Source organism: Gorilla gorilla, chromosome 4 (genome assembly GCF_029281585.2).
Source record: "Gorilla gorilla gorilla isolate KB3781 chromosome 4, NHGRI_mGorGor1-v2.1_pri, whole genome shotgun sequence".
Lineage (NCBI taxonomy): Eukaryota > Metazoa > Chordata > Mammalia > Primates > Hominidae > Gorilla > Gorilla gorilla.
Window position 1 is genome coordinate 42,349,476 of NC_073228.2, and position 27,145 is coordinate 42,376,620.

Sequence of the window (27,145 nt, forward strand, 5' to 3'; positions counted from 1 at the left end):
GTTTCACCATGTTGACCAGGCTGGTCTTGAACTCCTGACCTCAAGTGATCTGATCTGCCCACTTCAGCCTCCCAAAGTGCTGGGATTACAGGCATGAGTCACCGTGCCTGGAGACAAACATGACTTTTTGGTCTGCTGAGCTCCAGCTCTACCCTGCTTCCAAAGGGTCATCTAGAATGACTGAGCAGCATGGTGTGACCCCTGTTGTGGCCAGAAGGTTAGTTTTTTCTTTTTCTTTTTTCTTTTTTTTTTTTGAGACAGGGTCTCACTCTGTTGCCCAGGCTGGAGTGCAGTGGTATTATCATGACTCACTGCAGCCTCGAACTCTGGGCGCAAGTGGTCCTCCTGCCTCAGCCTCCCTAGTAGCTGGGACTACAGATACGCACCACCATAACTGGCTAATTTAAAATTATTTCTTTTATAGAGATAGGGTCTCGCTAGTTGACCAGGCTGGTTTTGAACTCCTGGACTCAAGCAATCCTCCTGCCTTGGCTTCCCAAGGTGCTGGGATTACAGGCATGAGCCACCGCACCTGGCCAGGTTAGCTTTTTGAAGGGGAGCTTTTCTTAGCTGTGACTCCATGGTGAGACTCAGAAGAGGAGTCCTATCTAACCTTGGGCACTGGAAACTGGGGACACAGTCCCCACTCTGGGCACTCCCAGTTTAGGAGGGGCTATAGTCCACACCTGTGTACACTCCTGCCTTGAGAATACTCAATGTCGGGTGGGTGCAGTGGCTAATGCCTGTAATCCCAGCACTTTAGGAGGCTGAGGCGGGCAGATCACCTTAGGTCAGGAGTTCGAGACCAGCCTGACCAACATGGTGAAACCCCGTCTCTACTACAAATACAAAATAAGCCAGGTGTGGTGGCACATGCCTGTAATCCCAGCTACTTGGGAGGCTAAGGCAGGATAATCGCTTGAACCCATGAGGCGGAGGTTTCAGTGAGCCAAGATCGCGCCATTGCACTCCAGCCTGGGCAACAAGAGTGAAACTCCCATCTCAAAAAAAAAAAGAATACTCGATGTCAGCATGTCAACAACTTCAAACACAGGATAACCTACTGCATTAGGTTTCTGAGGCTGCTTTAACAAATTACCTCAAACTTAGTGGCTTAACACCACAGAAATGTATTATTTCACAGTTCTGGAGACCAGAAGTCCAAGTTCTGTTTCACTGGGCTGAGATCAAGGTGTTGGTAGGGCCGTTCTCTCCCAGGAGGCTCCTGGGGAGAGTCTGTTCCTGCACTTCTAGCTTCTGGTGGCTGCTGGCACTCCTTGGCTTGCAGCCACATCACTCAAGTCTCTGCCTCTGTGGTCATATCGCTTTATCCTCTTCAGTGTGCATACATCTAATCTCCCTCTGCCTCTTTCTTATTTAAGGACATTTGTAATGGTATTTAGGGTCCACCCAGATAATCTTGGATAATCTCAAGATCCTTAATACATCTGCAAAAACGTTACTATACAAGGTAACATTTATAGGTTCCTCATCTTTGAGGAGCCGTTTTTTAACCTGTCACTGCATCTCCTGACACACTCTGCTCCAGCCACACTGGCCTCTTTATCATTCTCAAACATGCCAGGCTCATTGCCGCCACAGGGCCTTTGCACTGGCTGTTCCGTCTGGATTACTCTTACCTCAGATACGCACATGACTCACTCCCTCACTTCCTTCGTGTTTTTATTCAGATGTTACTTTTTCATTGGGGGCCTCCCTGACATTTCCAATTGTATCCCCCACCCAGCATTCCTATCCCTTTTCTTTGCTGTATTTTTCTCCTTGGCACTTATCACTGTTTAAACTGTCTCCCCAATAAGAACATAAACTCAGACGGGACAAGTATTTGTGTTGTTTTGTACATGGTTGTATGGCCAGTGCCTGAAACAGTACCGGGCACACAGTGTACATTCAGCCACTATTTGTTGATTGCACGAATGCTGTACACTCAGCCCATCTGCAAGGAGGAGACACAGAGCAGAAGAGCAGTTAGCCTGAGGCAGACAAGTTAGGAAAGGCTCCCTGACAAGAAGAATGGGAATAGTTGGCCGGGCAGGGCGTCTTAGATCGGGAGACCAGGCTTGGAGGTTGGGGGTAAGGTAAGAAAAAGGAGAGGGAGATGGGTTTGCTTGGGAGGACAGAGAGCCAAGGATGGAGAGCCCGTGGGATGAAGGGTCAGATGGTGAATTCTATGGCCAGGGGTTGGGTGTTGACACAAAGAAATGGCCTTAGTAGTATAGTTTACACAGAGAAGGCAGTGGTTGGTGGAAGACGTTGCTGAGCGGAGAGAGGTGGGGTCACTTGGATTGAGAGAGGAGATGACCCTAGCTGCTATGATTTTCACATCCCTTTCTTTTTCTTTTCTTTTTTTTCTTTTTTCTTTCTTTCTTTTTTTTTTTTTTTTTTTTTTCTTGAGACAGTCTTGCTCTGTCGCCCAGGCTTGGAGTGCAGTGGTGCAATCTCAGCTCACTGCAACCTCTACCTCTTGAGTTCAAGCAATTCTCGTGCCTCAGCTACCTGAATAGCTGGGATTACAGGCGCCCAGTTAATTTTCCTATTTTTAGTAGAGACGGGGTTTCACCATGTTTGCCAGGCTGGTCTTGAACTCTTGACCTCAAGTGATCCACCCCCCTCAGTCTCCCAAAGTGTTGGGATTACAGGCATGAGCTACCACCCCCAGCCTCACATCCTTTTTAAGTCCTGTGCTAGCCTGCATTTCTCTTTCCATCCTCTCGCATATCCCAGAAGAAAGAGGTACTTGAAGAGTTTGCAAGAGATATTAGTAGTACCCGTGGCAGCCTGAATGTGGCTGTTTTTTCCTCTCTGTTACCACCCACCTGTGAGTACAGTATCTTCCCTGAGGAAGGGAAATGGGCAGAACGGTCCCTTTAGCTTTTGTCATCCCTCTATAGCCTCTGCCACCTTCCAGGGACAACAGGTTTGCGTGGGGGGTGCGGGGCCCAGCTTCGATTAGCAGAGGTAGTCATCTTTAGAGTTGGTCCTGGAGCCTTGAGGAGAGGATCCTTTGTGTGTCTGCTGGGTCAAGGTGGCTGGGAGAGATGAGCTTCCTCCTCACTTTTCAGTGCATGCACCAGCCTTTTCTGAGGCTTTGTCTGGTAGAACCCTGGTTTAGAGAGACACGGGCATTTGGAAGTAGCTTTCCATATACTGACAGAGCCAATATATGGCTTTAGGGTTTGTGCTGAAGATTTGGGCCTGAAGGAGGTGCTGTCTGCCCTTTTCCTAAAGAAGGGAATTGTGGGGAAATGGATCTCTGGATGCTTTATTTAGCATTTGTAGATGCCTCTGTTACCTACTTACTCGTGATGCTCATCAGAACAAGAAAGTTAGGGTAGTTGTCTCACCCTGGCTATGTTGCATGGCCCAGTAAAGGTGCTGATCCATGAGCAGCTGGGAGAAGGAAGAGCCAGGGAGCCCCAATCCCCAGTGGCCCCTCTCCACTGCAGCTGTCACATACGGCTCTCACAAGCTTGCTCAGACTCCCCCGCCGAGCTCCTCTTAGCAGCTGTTGGGTGGCGAGTAGTTGGGTTTTTTCCCCCGTCCTCCCCCTTTTCTGTTTGCAACAACCTCTTGGGGGAGGTCAGCAGATCTCTTGGAGGAGACAGTTCCCAGGCCCTCATGTTTTTGGCAGCCTGTGCTTGTGCACAGAAGTTAGAGAGAAACTGGTTCCACTGGAGCGTTCCCCCTTGGGCCCCTCCCTTGGAATGGAAGTAGGGATGCTGGTGGTGGGGAGGGATCTGGGCCTCTTTGGCTTCATGCTTAGAGCCAACAGCTTCCTCCCTTGGGTCGGGGCTCAGGAAGTAGTCCTGCAGCTCTCCCTGCCTCCATCTTGGACACTCTGTCTTCGGTGCAGCAAGGGAGAGAAGATGCAGACTGAGGGTCCTGTTTTTATGAGGGCTGGGCAGGCCCGGGAGGAAAAGGAGTGATAAGGCCAAGAGGGATCAGGAATCAGGGCTGGATTCAGAACTGTGGCTCTCTCCTTTCTGAAAATGTCTCCTTCCTGCTTATTTGCAGCGGGGGCAGGGGTTGGGGGAGTAACACTTATTCCATGTGCAGGGAAAAATGAAGCACTGCACCATACAGGAGTCCCCTGCTTTGGTCAGGGGACCTATGTTGACCTTTTTCCTGTTTTACCAGTTAATAATCCGTTAATGCACTCCTATATATTAACTTGTTTTTATTAGGCTCCCAGGAGCCTGGGCCTGTGCTACACATGTAGAGGGCGAGAGAATAAAGAGTGCCAGTGATTCCCTGAGCCTGAGCCTATATTCTCTTGGAGCTGGTTGGGATAGAAGTGGCAATACTTGTCCTCACCACTGAGGATCAGCTGGAATAACTGGGATATCATACATGTATAGCACTCAGAAAAGAGTAAAGAGGAGGTTGGCCCTGTTGGGTCATCAGGGAACGTTTGCTGGAGGACATGAACTGGGAAGGAGGGAGTACAGGTGGAGAAGCCTGAAGAAGAACACCGACTGGGAGTGTTCAGAGGTTGATGAGCAGAGAGAAGGGCTCAAAGGGCCATCACCTCTACCCAGAAAACAGTGTGCCTGTTCCCCAGTGCCTGCCAAAGAAGCTGCTGTGTCTCACTGTGTTTCTCTCCCTGCAGACGCCCCTGTCCTGGCAAGAGCTAGAAGGTGAGCATGCCAGTTCCTGTGCACACAAGCGCTCAGCATCCTGGGGCAGCACAGACCACCGAAAAGAGGTAGCTACCCACTTTGACTCCCTGCCTAGGGTAGCGGCTTCTTCTCGATCCCCTAGTACCATGCAATGCATCTGCTCCATGGTGGAGTCACACTGCTCACCTCTCCTATCTTGACCTGGCCTTTTCCTGATGAGATGGCTCCTTCCTAGCTGACTCTCACTCTCTAAGTGGCCAGGTCTTAGGAGCCCAGACCCTCCTGCTAGGCAGGGGCTTGGCCAGAGGCTGCTAGTGCCTTTCAGCAGCAAGCACAGGGCTGGAGTCACCATTGTTCTTTGGGATTGGATCCAGATAAGCAGCTCAGAGACTGGAGGAAGACAGGGAGGGAGTTCCTGGGAATTAGGAGCTCCCAGCCTCATTTACTTCTTAACTACTCATCTAGTTTTTTGTTTCTTTGTTTGTTTGTTTGTTTTTGGAAACAGAGTCTCTACTGGCCAGGCTGGAGTACAGTGGCACGATCTCGGCTCACTGCAACTTCCGCCTCCTGGGTTCAAGCGATTCTCCTGCCTCAGCCTCCTAAGTAGCTTAGATTACAGGCACCCACCACCACACCCACCTAATTTATATATATATATATATATTTTTTTTTTAGTAGAGATGGGTTTCACCATGTTGGCCAGGGTGGTCCTGAACTCCTGACCTCAGGTGATCTGCAAGCCTCAGCATCCCAAAGTGCTGGGATTACAGGCGTGAGCCACCACGCCCAGCCCTAGCCTTATTTTCAAAAGAAGAGAAAAATAACGAAATGTTCCCAAACACTTTTTCCTGGCCCTCCCTCTCCCTCAGGAGTGCTCAAGTCATTGAGGTTAAGGGGAGAAAGCCGTAGGCTGGAATATTCCAGGGCTCCCCATCAGCTCCTCCTGACATGCTGTGTGGCAGCTTCTGAGAGGGTCAACTCGATAGGACTCACCCTGCACCCCTTTACAAGAGGAAGTTGCTTCTGCCCTCTATTGCTGAGAACAATGAGAAAATATGAAGTGAATACATTGAGAGCTTAAGACAAGGGGGAAATAAAAAATATTTAAACTTTTCAATGGTCAGAGTAAGCAAGTTATTCACACTAAGAATGGGGAGATGTGGTATGAGTGACCCACAATAGCAAATTGGAAAGCTCTTTCTTCTTGGCTCTAGTCATAAATTTTATGGCTGTGGGCAGCAGATCTACTCTCTGAATTCCATTTAATTTAGGCTTATATTTAAATAGCTCTTCATCCCCTGAGCATTTTCCAGTTGAGGGCAAGAAGGTCCAGAATTGCACATGTGATGGGATAATATGCAGAATTGTTGATGATAATCTGTAGTAGTCTCAGGATATGAAAGTCAAGACGAAATCCAATATTCCCTTCTTGAGTGTCTATCCCTGTTCCTAGTGTAGTCTACTTTAAACAAGGGAGAATATCCCCATCCTTCCTGGTCTCAGGGCCTCTGAGATCGTTGTGAATGTACTCTGAATGTCCTTAGCATTCAGAAACATCATCTTCCATTGCTATTTATAGAGGGGTAGGGCCGGGCACGATGTCTCATGCCTGTAATCCCAGGACTTTGGGAGGCTGAGGCGGGTGGATCACGAGGTAAGGAGTTCAAGACCAGCCTGGCCAAGATGGTGAAACCCCATCTCTATTAAAAATACAAAAATTAGCTGGGGGTGATGGTGGGTGCCTGTAATCCCAGCTACTCAGGAGGCTGAGGCAGAGAACTGCTTGAACCTGGTGGAGGTTGCAGTGAGCCGAGATCGCGCCATTGCACTCCAGCCTGGGTGAGAGAGCGAGACTCAGTGTCAAAAAAAAAAGAGGGGTAGTCCATGCCTTTGGAATCTGTAAAAGACAAAATGGTTTCCATGTTGTATATTTTTAATTATTTGGAATCCAATCCATCTAGTTAAGTGAGGTATCCAACTCGTCTGAGGAACAGATCATCACAGTTTTAACACATTGAGCTATTTTGAGATGGAAGATTAACTTCCATCCTCCTTGTATATATCTTCATGGGCCTCTGCCAGGAGCCACTCCTTGGAAGAGGGACCCAGTGCACCTTGGCTTTCCTTAATCTGCCTCTGTCATCTTCTCTCTGGGCTGCTAGATTTCCAAGTTGAAGCAACAACTGCAGAGGACGAAGCTGAGCCGCAGTGGGAAAGAGAAGGAGCGAGGTTCACCACTCCCAGGGGACCACGCAGTGCGGGGAGCACTGAGGGTATGTTTTCTCCCCCAGCCCTCTCCCCTCTGTTCTCCTCCATGCAGGCCCCCCTATATGGGCAGAGGTTTCCTGGGTCTTGGAACTGCCGAGCCCCCTACCACACTGCATGCTTTGTGAAGTTTTAGTCCAAACTTGGTCTTGCTGTGTGATATTGGAAGGGCTTCTTGCCGTTCTGAATCTCCCTCTCTTCTACCCCCATCCCCATATAATTGAGGCAATGACTCTACAGCACACAGTAGACTCTGCAAAGCTCAAACTTTTGGAGAAAACTGCCCTGAGTGGACCTATTGCAATCTGTAACTGTCCCCAAATCACCCTTCATTCACTCAGTTCTGCTGTGTGGACATGACCATTACCCCTGGTCAGAATGAATGACTGTCTAGGCCTGGTGGGGCTGTGTGTGATTTTGTCATTTGCCTCTTCCTCAGGCGTCCCCTCCCAGCTTCCCCTCAGGGTCCCCTGTCTTGCGACTCAGCCCCTGCCTGCACAGGAGCCTGGAAGGGCTCAACCAAGAGCTGGAGGAGGTGTTTGTGAAGGAGCAGGGAGAAGAGGAGCTGCTGAGGGTGAGTGGCGGCCGCACCCTGAGTGCACCCACAGTCCGTGCCTCACTTGGCCTGGGCGAGGGGAACTGGGAGTCCTGCTCTCTGGGGCCTCACAGGCTATGGCTATGCAAACAGCAGCATACAAACACCAGCCTGCAAAAGGAATGCAAATGGAGTTTATTAGTCTCAAATGGCCTTAACCCATGTCACTAGGACAGGCTTTGTGGTGGTGAGTACAAAGACAGGGGGCAAGGATTGGCAGAGAGGAGGCCCCCCTGCTGGGAGGAACAGACAGGGGTCATCTTCAGCCAAACTGCCAGTTCTCACTGTTTCTCGTGTGCTCGGCACTGACATGGGCGCCTCAGTGCCTGCTGCTCCCTGCCCCTTCTCCATCTCTACCTGGTAACACGCATGCCTCCTTCATGCCAAGCTGCTCCTATGCAGCCTTCTCCCTGACTCCACTCCCAGGCAGAATATGTGCTACCTTTTCTGAAGTCTCAGGCACTTTTCTTTTTTTTTTTAGATGGAGTTTCACTCTTATTGCCCAGGCTGGGGTGCAGTGGCGCGATCTCAGCTCACCGCAACCTCCGCCTCCCGGGTTCAAGCAGTTCTCTGCCTCAGCCTCCCCAGTAGCTGGGATTACAGGCGCTCGCCACCACACTTGGCTAATTTTTGTATTTTTAATAGAGATGGGGTTTCACCATCTTTGCCAGGCTGGTCTCGAACTCCTGACCTCATGATCCATGTGCCTCGGCCTCCCTAAGTGCTGGGATTACAGGCGTGAGCCACCAGCCTTTTGTTTTTTTGGAGATAGAGTCTCGCTCTGGTCGCCAGGCTGGAGTGCAGTGGCGCCATCTTGGCTCACTGCAATCTCCGCCTCCCGGGTTCAAGCAATTCCCCTGCCATAGCCTCCCCAGTAGCTGGGACTACAGGCATGCGCCACCATGCCCAGGTAATTTTTTGTATTTTAGTAGGGGGTTTCACCATGTTGGCCAGGATGGCCTCGATCTCCTGACCTCATGATCTACCCACCTTGGCCTCCCAAAGTGCTGGGATTACAGGCGTGAGCCACTGTGCTGGTCTCAGGCACATTTTTTTTTTCTTTTTTTTTTTTTGAGACAGAATCTCGCTCTGTCGCCCAGGCTGGAGTGCAGTGGTGCGATCTGGGCTTACTGTAAGCTCCGCCTCCTGGGTTCACGCCATTCTCCTGCCTCAGCCTCTCGAGTAGCTGGGACTACAGGTGCCCGCCCCAATGCCTGGCTAATTTTTTTTGTATCTTTGAGTAGAGACGGGGTTTCACTTTGTTAGCCAGAATGGTCTCTATATCCCGACCTCGTGATCCACCCGCCTCAGCCTCCCAAAGTGCTGGGATTACAGGCGTGAGCCACTACGCCCAGCTGGCCTCAGGCACAATTTTATATTGACACAGTTTAATTGGGGAATGCCAGTTGGCCAATATTAATATGATTCTAATGGGCACACTTCTCAGTTTATGATTTACCTACTAGTTGGTTTTGAATTTGCATGTATGCAGGATTTTACATATACCCAAACACATGCACATAATTTGGTGAGCTACAGGTTCAAGTACCACTGAGTGTTTTTAAAAGGGGGTGAGGAGGTATGTAACACATGCTAATCATCAGCATACTTGTTCTGCAATGGTTACAGCACTTACAGGCTCCTGGTGGTTTGCCGCTATTGTGCCCTCCAGCATACATTATCATCTTTGTGTTCCTAGAGCCCAGGGCACAGAAGGTCCCTGCCCTCATGAGGCTTATAGTCTTAAGGGGACAACACATTGATCAAGCCCTACAGGTGAATATGTAATTATACATTGGACTGTGAGTGCTATTAGGGATAAGAGCAAAGTGCTATGGAAGAAACAGGAGGGAGTTTCTTCTAGATTGAGGGGTGGCCAGGGAAATAAATGGCTGGAGGAAATGGTGTTCTGTGGTTGTGTGTCATGGATAGAGAATGACAGCAGCAAGGGAAATACCCTCGGGGTCACTGTGCTGCTGCAGGCCTGAAATACTCAGGGCTGACAGTCTTTACCGTCCTTCCCCGTTAGATCCTTGATATCCCTGATGGGCACCGGGCCCCAGCTCCTCCCCAGAGTGGCAGCTGTGATCATCCCCTCGTCCTCCTGGAGCCTGGCAACCTTGCCAGCTCTCCTTCCATGTCCTTGGCATCTCCCCAGCCTTGTGGCCTGGCCAGTCATGAGGAACATCGGGGTGCCACCGAGGAGCTGGCATCCACCCCCAACGACAAAGGTAAGCTGCGAAGGCTGAGGCAGCAGGGCTGACTCTGGGGCACACGAGTGGCTCCACTCCCTTTTCCACCTCTAGTCAATTCAGGCCTAGCATTCTCAGTACCCTACTAGAATATCTTTATGAGTCATCTTTCTTCTGCACATTATACCAATGATAATAATGGTCCCATACATCCTGTTCTGATTGATAATTTATGAAGTCACTGCATTTATACTTCTATTTAATCCTCACTGGGATCCAAAGAAGCAATCCCTGCCATCCCCATTTTTGGGCTGAGGTTCAGCAAGCTGTAGGGGAAAGCAGCAAGTCTTCATTCAGGTGTCCACTGTACTCATTCCCAACAATGGTTTCAAAGTGGTTGTGAGTGATACAAAGTAAGAGAATGTGGTTGCTTGCCCAGGGTTGCATAGTTTGACCCAGACCAAAACCCATTTTTTTTTTTTACTCCAAATCTCTATTTTCTACAATGCCCTAGCTACTTCTCTGAGAAAATGAGATAAAATTCCTACCTCCTAATAATGATCCTTACATTATAAAGCACTGTGCCTATGTTGTCTGATTTGATTGTCAGAGCAACCCCATGAGGTAGGCTGGTCAAGGGCATGATCTAACAATACACATGGGTAAACAGAGCATAGAATAAGGAGGAATAAATGTGAGATAAATACAGATAAAGTCAATATTTGCAACCTAGGCAAAGTACATTCACTGTGTGGAAAGGGAGAGGAATTTTATCCTACAAGTGGGGTTGAGTAAAGATTGCTTCTCTGAGTCGGAGAAGAGTTCTTCTTGGAAGAAAGGATAGATTTTCAAGACTGTGGACAGGAAGAAGCTGTGGTATGTTGGCAGGGAGGGTGTTACAGTCTTGGAAGAAGGCAGAGAGAGACACAGTTAGGATTCCTTCAAGTCTGAGATCTGGAGTTCCGGTCCCAGTCTACCTCCTGGGAATATAGAATTGGTATGAGATCTTAACTTTCCATACATTCAACTCCATTTTTCTGTTCTGTTATACACTGTGAATTTTTGTAAGCTGCCTTAAAGGTTTTTAAGGTAGAGTATAATCACACTGGATAAGCACACCCGCTACCCTCTTCCTTACCATGTGTCCCCAGCCTTGCCACTTTACACCTCAGTCCTGGACCCAGAAAAGTGGAGGCCTTCCCTTCATCTCCACTAGACTCAGCCTTGCTCTGTTCACAGCCTCCTCTCCAGGACACCCAGCCTTTCTTGAAGATGGCAGCCCATCTCCAGTCCTTGCCTTTGCTGCCTCCCCTCGGCCTAATCATAGCTACGTCTTCAAACGGGAGCCCCCAGAAGGCTGTGAGAAAGTGCGTGTGTTTGAAGAAGCCACGTGAGTACACCAAGTGGACAGGGTGTGGGAGGGGAGGGTGGGCCTACATTCTCCCACCTTCTTCAGTCTTGGACTCTCTCTTGTGATAGAGGTGTTGTCAACTTTAGATGATAAGTATTGCCAGCTTTCCATGATCAAACGTGTTGACATTACCTACTCTGAGCACTTAAATCTTTGCTTATCATTATCTCCATAGAAACCTGCTCTCTGCCCACATGCCAGCCACAAGCGCAGCAGGAGCTGGAAAGAAAATATATCTGAAACCTAAGCCCTTTGTTTCTTCTATTTTTTTCCATCTCCAGGGAAGGTGTGAGAATTTGCTAGACCATAATCAGAGAGAGAGAGAGAGCGAGAGATGGGGGTGTGGGGAGAACATACTAGGATTTGTCTTCAGTCAGAGATTAGAAGTGTTTCAGCCCCACTGGAGTAGAATGGGGGCCTAAACAGCTTAACAGTTTGAGCTTCGGAGTCAAGTCTTCACCCTGTGGCTGTAGTGGTTCAAGTGTCATGAACTCCCAGACAGAAATTTCCAGTCCTTGCAAGTAAGGACTATGGAAAATTTCCAAACCAGATTGGATCATTCAGAAGCCATTCTTCTGTTGATTCTTTACACTTCCCTCCCATTAGCCGAAAGAATTGAGAGCCAGCCTTTCCAAATGCCCCTGTCACCGTTAGCAGGCACCAAAGAGCTCATTTCATTTCCTGCTGCCAGCTTAATACTCACCAGGGCAGATTCACGCCAAGTTGGGGTTTCAGTGGCAGTCAGGAAGTTTAGTCATGGTGTGTGAGTGAAGATGTAGCTGGGACTGGATTTGGGTCATTGAGAGCACCATTTGTATCTCAAATAAGGGAGCAATAACCCATGGTGGCAGCTGAAGGTACATACAGAAGCCACAGTAGGAGTTACAGAGAAAACCATTGCCACTAGAGGTTTTGTTACTGTTATTATTGTTTCCTGGGATCCCTTCAAGACTCCTAGGTCCTCTGAGAAGCTGTGGAGGGAAGAGGCCAGATCTCTTAGCTTCAGCAGACTCTAGGCTCTTGTACCCTCCCTCAATCCACATTATGGTGGAGTAATTACAACCTGGAAATGTGGGTGGAAATTAAGCTGTAGCTCATCTTGATTTTTTCATAGACTCAATGCCAGAAGAGGCCTTAAAGTCAGCTCATTTATCTTCCTGCCCCTGCATTAACCCTTTAAGAGAGGTGGTGGGCTGGGTGCAGTGGCTCATGCCTCTAATCCCAGCACTTTGGGAGGCTGAGGTGGGCGTTTATCACCGGAGGTCAGGAGTTTGAGACCAGCCTGGTCCAACATGGCAAGACCCCGTCTCTACTAAAAATACAAAATTAGACAGGTGTAGTGGCAGGCACCTGTTATCCCAGCTACTCAGGAGGCTGAGGCAGGAGAATCGCTTGAACCTGGGAGGCAGAGGTTGCAGTGAGCCGAGATCACGCCACCGCACTCCAGCCTGGGCAACAGAGTGAGTCTCCATCTCAAAAAAAAAAAAAAAAGGAAGTGGTGATCAGCTGGGTGCAGTGGCTCACGCCTGTAATGCCAGCACTTTGGGAGACTGAGGTGGGCAGATCACTTGAGGCCAGGAGTTCGAGACCAGTCTGGGCAACATGGCAAAACCCAGCCTCTACTAAAAATACAAAAATTAGCCGGGTGTGTTAGTGCATGCCTGTAATCCCAGCTCCTCAGGAGGCTGAGGCACGAGAATTGCTTGAACCCAGGAGGTGGAGATTGCAGTGAGCTGAGATCGCACCACTGCACTTCAGTCAGGGCAACAGACTGAGACTCTGTCTCCAAGAAAAAAAAAAAAGAGTGGTGGTGATCCATCAGTGATTTTCTAAGATATGCTGGGATTTAAATTCTGTAGTTCACTGAGGTTTCTTTATTTAATCAACTTTCCTATTGGGAAGTTTGTGTGTTTAGCCATTCTTCTGCCACATTTCCCCCTTCTTAGCTGTTGTCTCCTCCAAGATCATCTGGATTTTCCAGGCAAGGAGTCAGGGTATTCAGGGTTATGCTGGTTGCCATCATATTCTCTGAGTGTTGCTGGGTCTCCCCTTGGTCACCTTCCCAACACGTACATGCACACACCTAGAATGTTCTCTCTCTTGCCCATTCCCCATCCCTCCATAAATTGGGACTCTTTTAAACCCTTCTCCATCAGGGAAGCCCTTGCCACTGTGGAGTCTCTAGGACGCCAGGCCTTCCCAAACACACCCACCACGTGGGCCTTTACCCCCCACCTCTCCTGACTCTGTACCAGGTCTCTGCTCTTCTCTTCACACCTTGCTCTTCCTGGGCTCTAGAATTATTGGAATTCCGGAATTAAGATGGTAATTGGCTGGGTGCAGTGGCTCATACCTATAATTCCAGCACTTTGGGAAGCCAAGGGAGGATTGCTTGAGTCCAGGAGTTCAAGACCAGCCTGGGCAACATAGGGAGACACCCTCTCTACAAAAAATTTTAAAATATTATCCAAGTATGGTGGTTGGTGCCTGTAATCCTAGCTACTGAGGAGGCTTAGGTGGGAGAATTGCTTGAGCCCAGGAGGTGGAGGTTGCAGTGAGCCAAGATTGCACCACTGCACTCCAGCGTGGACAACAGAGTGAGACCCTGTCCAAAAAAAAAGATGGTAACCAATTTATCAGTCTGTATACTGAGTGCATTTTTCTCTGAGTGTATATATTATACTTCAATAAAAAGTAAAAGAGAAAAAGGTGATTGGTGAGAACCATTGGTGGCAGAGCTTCACCGTCTTCCCATACCTTTGTCTTCTCACCTGGGATTTTCAAACCGTCAGCTTTTTAGGGCTGTTTCACCCTCTAGGCTTGGCCAGACAGTAAGGAATCAGGGCTATCCCTTACTCAGGAACTCTCTGACCTGACCTTTTATCATTCCATCTTCCTAAACAATCAAAAGAGGAGGGATGATTCCTCTCACATTATAAAGGTGAGACAGGCTGGGTGCGGTGGCTCATGCCTGTCATCCCAGTGCTCTGGGAGGCCAAGGCAGGAGGATCACTTGAGCCCAGGAGTTCAAGACCAGCCTGGTCAACATAGTGAGACTCCCATCTCTACCAAAAAAAATAATAATAATAAAATTAGCCTAGAATGGTGGCAGGCGTCTGTAATCCCAGCTCCTTGGGAAGCTGAGCAGGAGGATTACTTGCACCTAGGAGTTTGAGGCTGCAGTGAGCTATGATCACACCACTGTATTCCAGCTTGGGTGAGAGAGCAAGACCCTGTCTCTAAAAACAATTAAAAAATTAAAATTAAAAAGGAGGGTGAGACAGATATGACAAGGACCACATGGTGAGTTAGAACCCAGATCTTCTGATAAGGTCTAGCTGCCTTTCTCACAGTTGTTGCCATCCTTTCCTCTCAAAGTTTTGAAAATCACACCTTTCTGGAGGCCAGCCTGGGCAGCATACAGAGACCCCTTCTCTACAAAATAAAAATAAAGCAATTAGCTGGGCATGGTGGTTCATGCCTGTAGTCCCAGCTACTCAGGAGGATGAGGTGGGAGGATTGCTTGGACCGGGGAGGTCGAGGCTGCAGTAAGCCATGATCCTGCCACACTGCACTCCAGCCTGGGCCACAGAGTGAGACTCTGTCTCAAAAACAAAACAACAACAACAAAGAACCCCATACCTTTCAAATGTGCCCAACAATTAGATTCTTTAGGCCAGTAGATTTCAACTAGGGAACATTTGGCAATATCAAGAGACATTTTTAGTTGTCACAGCTAGAGGGGAGGAGTTGTGGTACTACTGGGATCTAGTAAGTAGAGGCCAGGGACACTGTTAAGCATCTTACAATGCACAGGACAATGCCTCCATCCCCACCCCTGCAACAAAGAATCATCCAGCCCAAAATGTCAGTGGTGCCAAGGCTGAGAAACCCCTCTTTAGTCACTTGGCTTTGATCTCTGCTTTCAGGCATGTGGTCTGTCCCCAAAACACCATTCACCAAGGAAATATTTCTTTTCTTTCCTTTTTTTTTTTTTTTTTTTTTTTTTGAGATGGAGTCTTGCTCTGTTGCCCAGGCTGGGGTGCAATGGCACGATCTTGGCTTACTGCAACCTCCGCCTCCCAGGTTCAAGTGATTCTCCTGCCTCAGCCTTCTGAATAGCTGGGATTACAGGAGCATGCTGCCACACCTGGCTAATTTTTTGTATTTTTACTGGAGACAGGGTTTCACCATGTCGGCCAGGCTGGTCTCGAACTCCTGACCTCAAGTGATCCATCCACCTTGGCCTTCCAAAGTGCTGGGATTATAGGCGTGAGCCACCGTGCCCGGCCACTGATGAAATCTTTTGAATGAAAAGATTTCTTGGTCTCCACTTCTTGAATCACATTGTCAGGAAGTTCTCCTTCCTGTCTAGCTTCAATCCCTCCTCTTTTTAGCTGAAGTGCATTTCCCGTTGTTTAGCCATATTTTTTTAAAAATAGAGAGCTGAGGGGCTTGGTTTTCGGTCAAGTTCCAATTCTGTTTGAACAGAGACCCAGCTCTCCTGCTGCCTTGATGCTGTGACATCTCACCCTCTCTCGCCGTCTGTTTCTCTCTGTGTGTACGTATGTGTCTTGTGTGTCTCTCTTCATCCTCCAGGTCCCCAGGTCCTGACCTGGCCTTCCTGACTTCCTGTCCTGACAAGAACAAAGTCCATTTCAACCCGACCGGCTCAGCCTTCTGCCCCGTCAACCTGATGAAGCCCCTCTTCCCCGGCATGGGCTTCATCTTCCGTAACTGCCCCTCAAACCCAGGATCTCCCCTTCCCCCGGCCAGCCCCAGGCCACCACCTCGGAAGGATCCGGAGGCCTCCAAGGCCTCCCCACTGCCATTCGAGCCATGGCAGCGCACCCCACCATCAGAAGAGCCTGTGCTTTTCCAGAGCTCCCTGATGGTCTGAGGGTCCCACCCCTGCCCCACTTTACCATAGAGACCAGTGCCTTGGTGGTAGGTCCCTCCCCAGGTCCCCTGAGATGGGGTATGGAGGGGCCCTTCCCTCTCGGCCTTCGAGCACTTTCTTTCACTTATTGTGTCAAAGCCCTGGGTCCTCTTTTTGATGGGCACCGGCCCCTCTGAACGTGATGGGACCTGCCTTCTCCACTAGTAGCTGGGCAGCTCACAATTCACACCTGTGTACCTGCCACATCCCTCACTTGGTGGAAAACACCCAGAAGGTCTTGAGTCCTCCACCCCTGGGTATCAGTCCAAATGACTGTATAGGAGGCCCTTATTTTTGTCACAGAGCAAGCTGGCCATGAACGAAGGAGAGAAGACGCCACAGATTTCCTTCCCTCTCCTCCAGGAGACCATAAGATAGATCCCCCATCCTCTCAGCCCTATCCCCACGCCTCCCTCTCATTGGAGGAGCTGACCAAAGCAGCCCTAACGGGCCATAACACTTGACCAATTCAGCTGCTGGCAGAGGGAGGAAACAAGTGTTTTCCCAAGTGGCATTTTCATCTCGCTTTCACCCTGACTAAAGATTGTCTTAAGTAGCAGCCCAGCCCGCCCAGCCCCAGGTGGGTAGTGGGGAGGAGAGCTGGCATTCCTCCAGGTGGCAAATGGCGACTCTATACTCTCCGCCCGCCCCAGGGCTGGATGGATTAGAAAAATGCCTATTTTTCTTGTATCGATGTAGAGACTCTATTTTCTCCCAAAGACACTATTTTTGCAGCTGTTTGAAGTTTGTATATTTTCCGTACTGCAGAGCTTACACAAAATTGAAGAATGTTAATGTTCGAGTTTTCTTATCTTGTGTTTAGAGGTTGTTTTTTGCAGATCTTGGTGTTAATAGACCAAATAAATAAATAAATATTCCCAGCAGCTTGAAGTTTTGTTAAATATTTGGGGAAGGAGGAGTGGGGTAGAGATTAAGGGTATTATACTGATCATTTCATCTTTGTCTTCAAGAGAAGGAGCCTCAATTCCCACATCTGGGTGGTGTTATGGCTGTACACAGAGTTCCTGTCCTCTGGACACCATGCTTGCATACTTTACATGGACATATAAACAACAGACCCATGAAAAAGCTGTCCAGAATGAAGAGGGTGGTTTGTCCTAGAGGTGGGGTGAGGGAGTCACTGGGGAAGTTACCCATTCTTGTATGAGTCTGAAAAAGCTCCCTAAGAAGAATGGATTTCAGAAAGGAAAAGCAGGTGACCAAGGGAAGACAGTTTGACATTGTGGGTGTTCTTTGCACTGGTTGGATCTCTTGACAGTTTTGGGGAAGCTTTGGTTCATCTCAGGGAGTACCCACAACATAGTGTGCAGCCTTGAAGGGAACAAAGAAACTATACAAAGACACTATTCTTATCCTTTCGCAGCCTTTATAATGCTGCACCTGTAAGAGCTCTTAGGCTTTTGGGGAAAATGGGAATAACCATCTCAATATTTCAATGATGCTTTGGAATTTCCGAAGCATTTTCACAAAAGACACATCCCCATTGTATGGGTGAACAGTTGACTACCCCAAGGGCAGTCATAATAAGTACAATTGTATCTGCCTCATAAGACCTGACAACAAACTCCTAAACCAGGCTATCCCAACCACCATTCATTGGGCTGGTAAGAACCAGCTACCATGTTAAGTGCTTTACATAAAGTGTTATTGAAATATGACAACCACCCAGTAAGAGAAATATGGTAAGCCCCACTGTATAGTCAGGGAAGGACAAACAGATTGAATAACTTTCTCCAAAAGACACAGATATGAAGTGGGAGAGCTAGGATTGGAAAACTGATCATTTGAATCCAGTGCCCATGCTTCTAACCACAGCGCTCTCCTGCTTGTTATTATATTCCCATTAATTTCACGTGAGGAAACTCGACTCAGGACAAGCGAATTGTTTGAGGTCCCAGCTGGTAAAGAAGTAGAGCTGGCAGGTCTCTCTTCCCAGCTATTTGGTGCCCTGGAATCGCGGGCTGAGCCAGTAGAGTAAGCTACTGAGCAAGAGAGCAAATGTATGGGGCTTTCCCATGCCACTAATATCGAGGAGACAGTGGGCTGGGGACACCCTATCTTCTATCCCTTACCCCTCCCTCTAAAAGACTTCTGGCTCCCCCGCAAAGCCTTAGTGAGTCAGGCCCGGAGCGATGGGTGTGGTGCTGCCCAGTATTTCCTTCCTTTGCCTGAGGCTGTGCCAAAAGAGCAGGCTGCTGGAAGAGAAGGAGCCTCGACCTAGAGAGCAGCCCAGAGTCCACCTGGTGGCCGGAGATTTGGGCCAGTTAAGTAGGGGGTTGGAGGTAGTAGTAGGAAGACCTGAGGTCAGTCTTGCCCTGGCAATTCGTGCCAGCAAGTGAAGACCCAACACTTGCATGAGGAAGGGATCCAACGAGGAGCTCATTAATGGGAAATATTCAGGAGCGCGGCCGAAGGGTTTGCGCCATTGTTGGTGAGTTGTTAAGACTTGGAAGAAAACTGACTTCAGTAAGCTTCCATTTCCACCCCTCGATGTGAGGAAATAAGATCAGGGCTGAGAAACAGTGATGACTAATAATACCTTAAGCTTGCACAGCATACTTTACAGTTTACAAAACACTCTTATTTGATCCTCACAACAGCCAAGAGGCGACAAGGTGGCTATTACTAATTATCCCTAGTTTCCAGACCTGGAAAACTCTGGCTCAGAACTTGGGTGACACGGGTAGGTTACCCCGCCTTTAAGTGACCAAGCCGAGACTTACTGTGCCGTTCTCCCCCTTGGAAGCCTAGTGATGTGCCTAGGTAATGAGCAGGTAAAGTCGCTGACGCTGGGCAGCAGCTAGGCGGCGCTGAGGCTCCAGTAAGGGATTTGGCATTAGGACCCAGCAGAAGCTGGCCGCCCGCCGCGGAAAAGACTATTGGATTTGCTCTGCCGGCCACACCTCCTCCTGCCCCGCCTACCTGTCCGTCTTCGCACAGCGCAGCCAATTGGTGGCCTCCACATCCTTATACGTCATTATTCTACGCCCAGGTGGCTCTAGGACACCCTGTGGTGCTCTGGGTCGCAGTTGTCCTCAGAGTTGCCTGATTGAAAAAATCTCCAGGGCCAGGGATCAGTCTCGAGGCTGCCGGTTCCCCTGGCCCTCAGGGATGGAGCCAAGGTCCCAGGGCGGGTTTTCTTTCCTAGGAAGTGGTTGCTGGGTTCTGAGGAGTTTCCCCCTTGGCAGCCCTGAGCCGGCAGTTCTGGTAGTGACTGCTGGGCCCTGCTGGACAGCGGTCGCATGCAGCTCCTATGAGGCCCCTGCCGCCGGTCGGCGATGTCCGGCTGGAGCTGTCGCCTCCGCCGCCGCTGCTGCCGGTGCCGGTTGTGAGCGGGTCTCCAGTCGGCTCTTCTGGGCGTCTCATGGCCTCTAGCAGCTCCCTGGTGCCCGACCGGCTGCGCCTGCCGCTCTGCTTCTTGGGTGTCTTTGTCTGCTATTTTTACTATGGGATCCTGCAGGAAAAGATGTGAGCGACCCCGGGGGCGGGCCGACATTCTCTCCCCAGCCTGTGACAGGGATCCCGGGCCTTCTGCCTCTGGACCCAGGCTTTCCTCTTGTCCTCCTGCCCGGCTGTCGCCCTCTTAGCACCCCACTACTTTTGCAGCTATGGCTGAGCCTACCCAGAATTCCAGAACTCCAGGATTATTTTCTGGATTCTTCGGACTTGGTTATTTTCTTTTCTTAGCTGTTTTTCCCCGCTTGGTTCTAAGGGCCTGCATTTCACAGGCTGAGACTTCTATCCCTCAAACAGGACCCGAGTCGGCCCCCTTTTGGTACTCCCAGATGCTTGCAAACAACCTATTCGTCCTCGGCCTTGGTGCCATAGCCGAAATACCGTCTCTTCCTGCCTGGGGTACCTGATTTCACTATCTCGTTCTGCATGTTTCCTCTCCGTCTTTTTCGGGTATTCTTTTCTTAGGCTTTGGAATCAGTAGGCTGGGATGTCTAGTTTCTAGATCCAGTAAAATCAGCCCCTTTTGCAAATGAGCCTAGTGGTCCTTAACAAACTCTGCCTACATCCAGAGAGGCAAGATAATTTTAAAGTTTTCAGTGGCTTGGGATATATTAGATGACAGTGAGTGAAATATACTAATTTCTCCCTCTTTTCTCATGCATTTCATTTCTAGAACAAGAGGAAAGTATGGGGAAGGAGCCAAGCAGGAGACGTTCACCTTTGCCTTAACTTTGGTCTTCATTCAATGTGTGATCAATGCTGTGTTTGCCAAGATCTGTGAGTACCTAGATAGTAATTTGTTGGGTACCCCACCACCCCAAGTTCCCTCAGTATGCTGGGCATTAAGCATTGATTCAACCTTAAAGGCTAACTCATGATCTCCACCCCATTTTGTACTTACACAGCCTCTCTGTGAAGTCTGTAAAACTAATGACTTTGAAGTGGAGTAAAATATTATTTCCCCAATTTTTATCAGCTTCTGAGTTAGAAATGTTCAGAGAATGGGTCTTCTACATTCCAAATCCCCATTGAAAATACTTAAAACATTTTTTTCTTTCCCTTTGAGTTTCTTTTGTGTGTCAGCTTCAAGCATGCTTTGAGCATTCTCTCTTTGTTCCCTGGGGACTAGCAGCAGGGCTGACTGGTCCCTTGAACTGAATGAGGCCCCCACCTCCACCCTGCATGTGGTCTTTTGTTGGGCTTAGGTAGAATTGGAAAGATGAATAATTTTCAGAGATTTCCCAGTGTAACAGGACAGAAATAGCTTGTGTCTTATTTGACAGACAAGTTCCTTTCATGTGGCTTCAGCTTTGCTTAGTGGTCCATCCTAGCCCCACCAGGTTTCTCTTGTTTTTTTTTTTTTTTTTTCTTTTCTTTTTTTTTTTTTTTGTCTTCTCCCAGTGATCCAGTTTTTTGACACTGCCAGGGTGGATCGTACCCGGAGCTGGCTTTATGCTGCCTGTTCTATCTCCTATCTGGGTGCCATGGTCTCCAGCAATTCAGCACTACAGTTTGTCAACTACCCAACTCAGGTGAAACCTCAGGGTGGGATGATGGTTGGCTCAGATATCATTTGAAAAGGACTAAGAGTTCTTCCCTCAGGTCTGTGAGTTAAAAAAAAAAAAAAAAAAGATAACGGTCCTGTAAGACATTAGGAGTGTATAGAACCATAGAACTTAGGTTTAGTGGTGGTGGGTTGGGCCATGATAGGGCTGCTTTCTGAGGCTGAGGTCTCTGGTGCAGGCCCTGTGCTTACTCATCTTAATCAGTGCGGTACCTAGCATAGTACCTGACACATCACAGATGCTCAGAAATTATTTGCTGGATTTCATTTCAGGTCCTTGGTAAATCCTGCAAGCCAATCCCAGGTAAGCAAAGAAGATGGTCTTCCTCTTCTGTCGTCACTCTTCCTATAGTAAGCTCTCTCTCTGCTACAACTGTGTCCCTCTTGGCTTCATCATCCCATCATGGCTGTCTCCAGGGACTTTCCCCAAGCTCTCCCTGCTGCCCATCCTGTCATCTGTGTCACTTCTTGTGATGTTCATAGGCTGGTAATCCTTAATAGGATCTAAAGGCTGACCTAGCCTGCTTCACTTGGTCAGCCATTTCTTGTGTTGCATGTGTTTATATTGTCATTAGACAGCTTAATTCCCATTTTGATCATCAGTTTCTTTATCTCAACTTCTTTTTCTTCTCCACTGTTCCCTACCCTTGTCCTGTCCCTTCCTGGACTTTTCACCTTTGTTCTCTACCTCCTCCCTGTCTTATACTTAACCCTGTTGCTCAATCCTTATCTAGGTGCCAGCCTGGCACCCTCCTTTTGTCCTCTCTAAGCCTTCCTTCTCAGTCGTTCTTTTCTCCCTGAGTCTTTTCTTGGTTCCTGGGAGGGAGAGCATTGGGGTCATCAATGCCTTATGAATGCCTGAATTTTCCACTCTGTTTTTTCCCTGTAGTCATGCTCCTTGGGGTGACCCTCTTGAAGAAGAAGTACCCGTTGGCCAAGTACCTGTGTGTGCTGTTAATTGTGGCTGGAGTGGCCCTTTTCATGTACAAACCCAAGAAAGTTGTTGGGATAGAAGAACACACAGTCGGCTATGGAGAGCTACTCTTGGTATGAGATCCTGTTGGGGAAGGCAGCCTTTTTCAGCAAACTTAACCAAAGGATAGTCTCACCTAGGCAGGTAGAAGGCCAGTTCTGTGTCAAGGGAGGTTGTGGTGCTCCTTGTCCCCATATCTGCTCTTTGCTGCAGGCCCCTGGCTCTATTAATGCCATAGTGGGAAACCTGAAATATTTAACTACAGCTCAGCTCTCATTCTGGAGAAGAGATAACTCTGAGGGTTGTGGCTGAATCCTGGTGTGAGGTCACAGAGACCTGAGAGCAAAGAGGGAAGGAATAATGTCTCTCACTGTGGCTTTCCAAGAAACCTGGAAGCCAGAGTTTAAAATAATATGATAGTAGCTGATATGTATGCATTAGGCACTGTTCCGAGTGTTTTACATGTTAATTGACTAATTTTTACAACAATAATCTCATATGTAGTATTATCTCCATTTTACAGATGAAGAAACTAGGCACAGAGAGGTTAACTCGCTTGCCCATGGTCACTTGGCTATTTGAAGTGGTAGAGTCAGGATTCCAATCCAGGCAGCCTAAGCACAGGATCCGGTCTCTGGAGCACTATACTCCAAGCTAGGAAGCTAACCTGCTGGGACTACCTTTCCCCTCCCAGTATGTTGGGAAGTGAGCTTCCTGCTCTACTCTGATTACAAAATCACTACGTAGCTCAGTTAGCCTGTCAGTCCAGTGCGTGGGCCGGGGGGCGGGGGTGGGGGGTAGTGAGCATGGTCTCTCCCCACCTTCCACCTGTGACCAAATGGCAACGTTTTGTTCTGAGGACTTTAAAGGCAGTGGCTTTCCGAGGAGCCTGAGCGTGAGAATCCTGTGTCCTGGGTTTGGAAAGGGCCCTGTTGGCCACTTCACTGCAGGCTGCACCCTTTCTTTCCCAGCTATTATCGCTGACCCTGGATGGACTGACTGGTGTTTCCCAGGACCACATGCGGGCTCATTACCAAACAGGCTCCAACCACATGATGCTGAACATCAACCTTTGGTCGACATTGCTGCTGGGAATGGGTGAGAGCCAGTTCTGCTGTTCTTCCCATGTATCACCAGAGGGCAGGCTGCTCTCATCCTTTTGATCCCTCTAGCTGTTAGTTGCCCAGACCAAGGGCCTGAATTAGTTCCAAGATGCCCTTTTGTTCAAGCCCTTGAGAAACCTTCCTGGAAAAACCTGCACCAGCAGGATTTGTTTGCTACTTGTTACTGGCACAATGAAGGAGAGTCGTGTGTCAGGTGTCATGGGAAGACACTCAGTAGTAAAACACAGGGAGGTACCTGGGAACTTTCCCTTTCATGAGGGAAATGAGACACACGTAGTGCTCACAGGAAACAGAGTTAGCTGTACACTGAAAACAGTTCAAATGTGAATGATTTGCTTTGAAATCAGTGCTTCCTAACTTTTCAAATTTGGGCACATGTAGAAAGTATTTTTTATACAGCACACTGGGGTTAATGGTGGAGGCTGCTGATGGCTGAAGGTGACTAATGCGAGGGGCTTCCTTGAGCTAAGGATGTGTGGGTCAGCATCTCTACAGCATCTGAGGATTTCTGCTTGTAATCACTTTGGTAGAAGTAACTCATTAACTTTCAAGCCTTTCTCACAAAATTCTCTTTAGTTTCTCTAATCAGAGAAAAATATGAGAAGAATCAATGATGAGACGATGCAAATCCACACCATACACTTTCCCGCGTCCCACCTCCCTTGCAGTTCTTCAACAGGCCATGTGCAGGAGTGTGTGTGTGTGTGTGCGTGTGTACACATTTTGTGTGCACAAAATGCGCCGTACATTTGTTGACATGTCTTCTCAGGAATCCTGTTCACTGGGGAGCTCTGGGAGTTCTTGAGCTTTGCTGAAAGGTACCCTGCCATCATCTATAACATCCTGCTCTTTGGGCTGACCAGTGCCCTGGGTCAGGTGAGTGCTTGAAAGGGGATGGCTTGGCTTCCCTACTCTGGCAGCTGGTTCCCTAAGAAAGACTGGCCTGGCTGGAAGAAGAGGGTGGCAAGATTAGCCCTGAGGTCTGTTTATAGACTTTAGACCAATGGCAGATACCCAGAAGCCCACCGGACCTCACCTTTATCTTTCTCTAGAGCTTCATCTTTATGACGGTTGTGTATTTTGGTCCCCTGACCTGCTCCATCATCACTACAACTCGAAAGTTCTTCACAATTTTGGCCTCTGTGATCCTCTTCGCCAATCCCATCAGCCCCATGCAGTGGGTGGGCACTGTGCTTGTGTTCCTGGGTAAGTGGCCACACAGAGACACTGTGACAGCTGAATTTTTTCTCCTAAAATTTACTTGTATATTTATGAAATTTATGTAAATATTTTAGAGAAAACTTTTCTCTTTTTTTTGAGACGGAGTTTCGCTGTTGTTGCCCAGGCTGGAGTGAGTGCAATGGTACAATCTCAGCTCACCAATCGGGTGAGCCTCCTCCTCCTCCTGGGTTCAAGCAATTCTCCTGCCTCAGCCTCCAGAGTAGCTAGGATTACAGGCATGCACCACCATGCCCGGATGATTTTGTATTTTTAGTAGAAATGGGGTTTCTCCGTGTTGGTCAGGCTGGTCTCGAACTCCCGACCTCAGGTGATTCCCCCTGCCTCAGCCTCCCAGAGTGCTGGGATTACAGGCATGAGCCACCGCGCTCAGCCCAGAGAAAACTTTTTTAAAAGAGAAAAGAGGCTGAGTGTGGTGGCTCACGCCTGTAATTCTAACACTTTGGGAGGCTGAGGCAGGAGTATCGCTTGAGTTTAGGAGTTCGAGACCAGCCTGGGCAACATGATGAGACCCTTGTCTCTGCAAAAAAATACAAAAATTAGCTGAGCGTGGTGGCAGACGCCTGTGGTCCCAGCTACTCGGGGCTGAGGTGGGAGGATCGTTTGAGCCCAGGAGGTGGAGGCTGAGGTGAGCTGTGATCACACCACTGCACTCCCACCTGGGTGACAGAGTGAAAATCTGTTATCAAAAGAAAATAAAAAGAGAAAAGGAAGCTTTATTTCTAATCCAGCCTTCCTAGGGTCTCCCTCTGTTGCTCAGGCTGGAGTGTAGTGGCACGATCATAGTCCGCTGCAACCTTGATCTCCTGGACTCAAGTGATCCTCCCACCACAACCTCCCGAGTAGTTGCGATTATAGGCATGTGCCACAATACCTGACTAATTTTTTTTCTTTTTGGTAGCGATGGGGTCTTGCTGTGTTGCCTAGGCTGGCCTTAAACTCCTGGGCTCAAATGATCCTCCTGCCTCAGTCTCCCAAAATGCTGGGATTGCAGGTGTGAGTCACCACATTCAGCCATAGCCTAGAAGTTTTGACTCTTAAATTTCTTTTAGTCTTGCTGTATTATATATGTATCTATATCTATCTATATCTATAGATAGATATATTTATATAGATACAGATATCTGTAATAACTAGTATCCTGGTGCCATTCTCTTGTCTCTGAGGAAGTTACATAAAACCAGTGTTCTGACATGTATTTTATTTAAAGCCCCTAGTTTGGAGATACAAGGCCGACTACCCCACCCCACCACAATCATTGGTAAGTTTCATTTCCCCCCGTAAGGCTAAGCCCATTTTCTTCCTTTTCATAGGTCTTGGTCTTGATGCCAAGTTTGGGAAAGGAGCTAAGAAGACATCCCACTAGGAAGAGAGAGACTACCTCCACATCAAGAATATTTAAGTTATTATCTCAAACAGTGACATCTCTTGGGAAAATGGACTCAATAGGAATATGGGACTGAGTTCCAGTCTTTTTTAATAAAATCAAGCAAAATCACATATTCTAAAAAATGCACTTGGATTTTAACAAGACAGAGTTGGTGGTTTTTGTTCTTCATGCCCTGGAGCAGTCTATGGTAAATAAAAGGGAGGGAAGAGGCAGAGCTGGATGTTCATTACCCAGGCTGCTCCTCTCACAGGTGTGGTTAGCATGGTTGAGTGGGTGATTCCTCCAAGAGCCTGAGCATTATAGGGAGGAACTCTATGAGATCGCAGAATTGTGCTAATGGCTTCTGTTCCGATGGGTGAGGCTTGTCCCGTTAGAGCTGGTCCCATTAGAGGACGGGTGGCTGTCCCTTAGAGCCAGAGAATGTAAAAGTCACTTCCTCTCCTAAAGCTCCTGTGGGCAAATATTTCATTAAAAAGACAAAGTTATGTTCTGTCTTTTTCTTAGACCTGGTGCAGTGGCTCACACCTGTAATCCCAGCACTCTGGGAGGCTAAGGCAGCAGGATCACTTGAGTTCAGGAGTTTGAGACCAGCCTAGACAACATAGTTAGACCTTGTCTCCACTAAAAATCAAAAACAAGAAAAGAAATATTCATTGAGGTTGGGGTAAAATGAACCCAGAGTTTCAGAATCTACTGTTTTTCCATTTCCCCTCTGCCTCCCCTTCAGCCACAGCTCTATCAAGACCAGAGTGGAGACCCAGTGCATACATCATGATCAGCTTTGGAAGGTCTGTGATGTACTTTTCCTGATATTCCCCCTCCATCTGTCTGTCTCTTCTCAGTCTACCTGGTCCCCTCCACGGAGGCTGGATTAATCTCTCCTATTCCCCTGCCTCCTCCAGCTGCTGAAGCATTGCAGTCCTCTGCCATCCTTTGCTGTGCCAAGGTGTCACCATGCCAGCTTCTGCCTGTTGAAAGGGATGCTGGCGGAAGTCATGGTGGCTGAGTCCTGGCACAGCCACTGTCGAGTTGTCTGAGTGGCAGCAGAGGGAAAAGGCGGAGTATGGAGCAGAGCCACCTGCCCACTGCTGCCTTTAGAGTTGGAAATCACAATCCTCCAAGGACCAAACTTTACACATGAAAGTGCATTTCCACCAGCTGCAACTTTCTCTCCATCTGTTCAGCAGCCCCAGCCCCTTGGCTCTCCAGATGGGAGCCCGGCCTCCTTCCTGAACGGCTGCCTTGCCACCCCCCGCCCAGCCTTTCAAGCCCTGCCTCACTTGTGCTCATCTCACTCTCTGGGGGCCCAGGTGTCGCTGCAGCCCTGCCCCCAAAA

At 48.6% G+C, this 27,145-nt stretch overlaps 2 protein-coding genes across 9 annotated transcripts in view; both read left to right on the forward strand.

Moving 5' to 3' along the window:
* Positions 1-16,926, forward strand: part of FAM117A (family with sequence similarity 117 member A) — a 78,875-nt gene extending 61,949 nt beyond the window's left edge. For 4 of the 5 annotated variants that reach the window (XM_055387682.2, XM_055387686.2, XM_004041436.3 and 1 more), the window contains 6 exons: positions 4,631-4,726; positions 6,803-6,913; positions 7,345-7,479; positions 9,530-9,731; positions 10,932-11,082; positions 15,703-16,926. In XM_055387682.2, coding sequence (XP_055243657.1) covers positions 9,638-9,731; positions 10,932-11,082; positions 15,703-16,003 — 546 coding nt within the window. In that variant the 5' untranslated portion in view covers positions 4,631-4,726; positions 6,803-6,913; positions 7,345-7,479; positions 9,530-9,637 and the 3' untranslated portion in view covers positions 16,004-16,926. Of the gene's footprint in view, positions 1-4,630; positions 4,727-6,802; positions 6,914-7,344; positions 7,480-9,132; positions 9,277-9,529; positions 9,732-10,931; positions 11,083-15,702 lie in introns of those variants that run through there. The other variant, XM_055387681.2, reaches the window with a different exon arrangement.
* Positions 16,927-19,090: 2,164 nt separating this feature from the next.
* SLC35B1 (solute carrier family 35 member B1) lies at positions 19,091-25,917 on the forward strand. Of its 4 annotated transcripts, XM_063706278.1 has the most exons (10): positions 19,289-19,531; positions 19,817-19,918; positions 20,193-20,296; positions 20,921-21,051; positions 21,357-21,387; positions 21,973-22,130; positions 23,028-23,154; positions 23,950-24,056; positions 24,233-24,386; positions 25,733-25,917. In XM_063706278.1, the coding sequence occupies exons 1-10, from the start codon at positions 19,317-19,319 to the stop codon at positions 25,783-25,785; spliced, it is 1,182 nt and encodes a 393-aa protein (XP_063562348.1). In that variant the 5' UTR covers positions 19,289-19,316; the 3' UTR covers positions 25,786-25,917. The 4 variants fall into 4 exon arrangements, with proteins under 4 accessions (XP_018882597.1, XP_063562350.1, XP_063562348.1 ...); XM_019027052.4 differs by lacking the exon at positions 19,817-19,918 and having other exon boundaries at positions 19,091-19,531; XM_063706280.1 differs by lacking the exons at positions 19,289-19,531; positions 19,817-19,918 and adding an exon at positions 19,167-19,185 and having other exon boundaries at positions 20,946-21,051.
* The last annotated feature ends 1,228 nt before the right edge of the window (positions 25,918-27,145 follow it).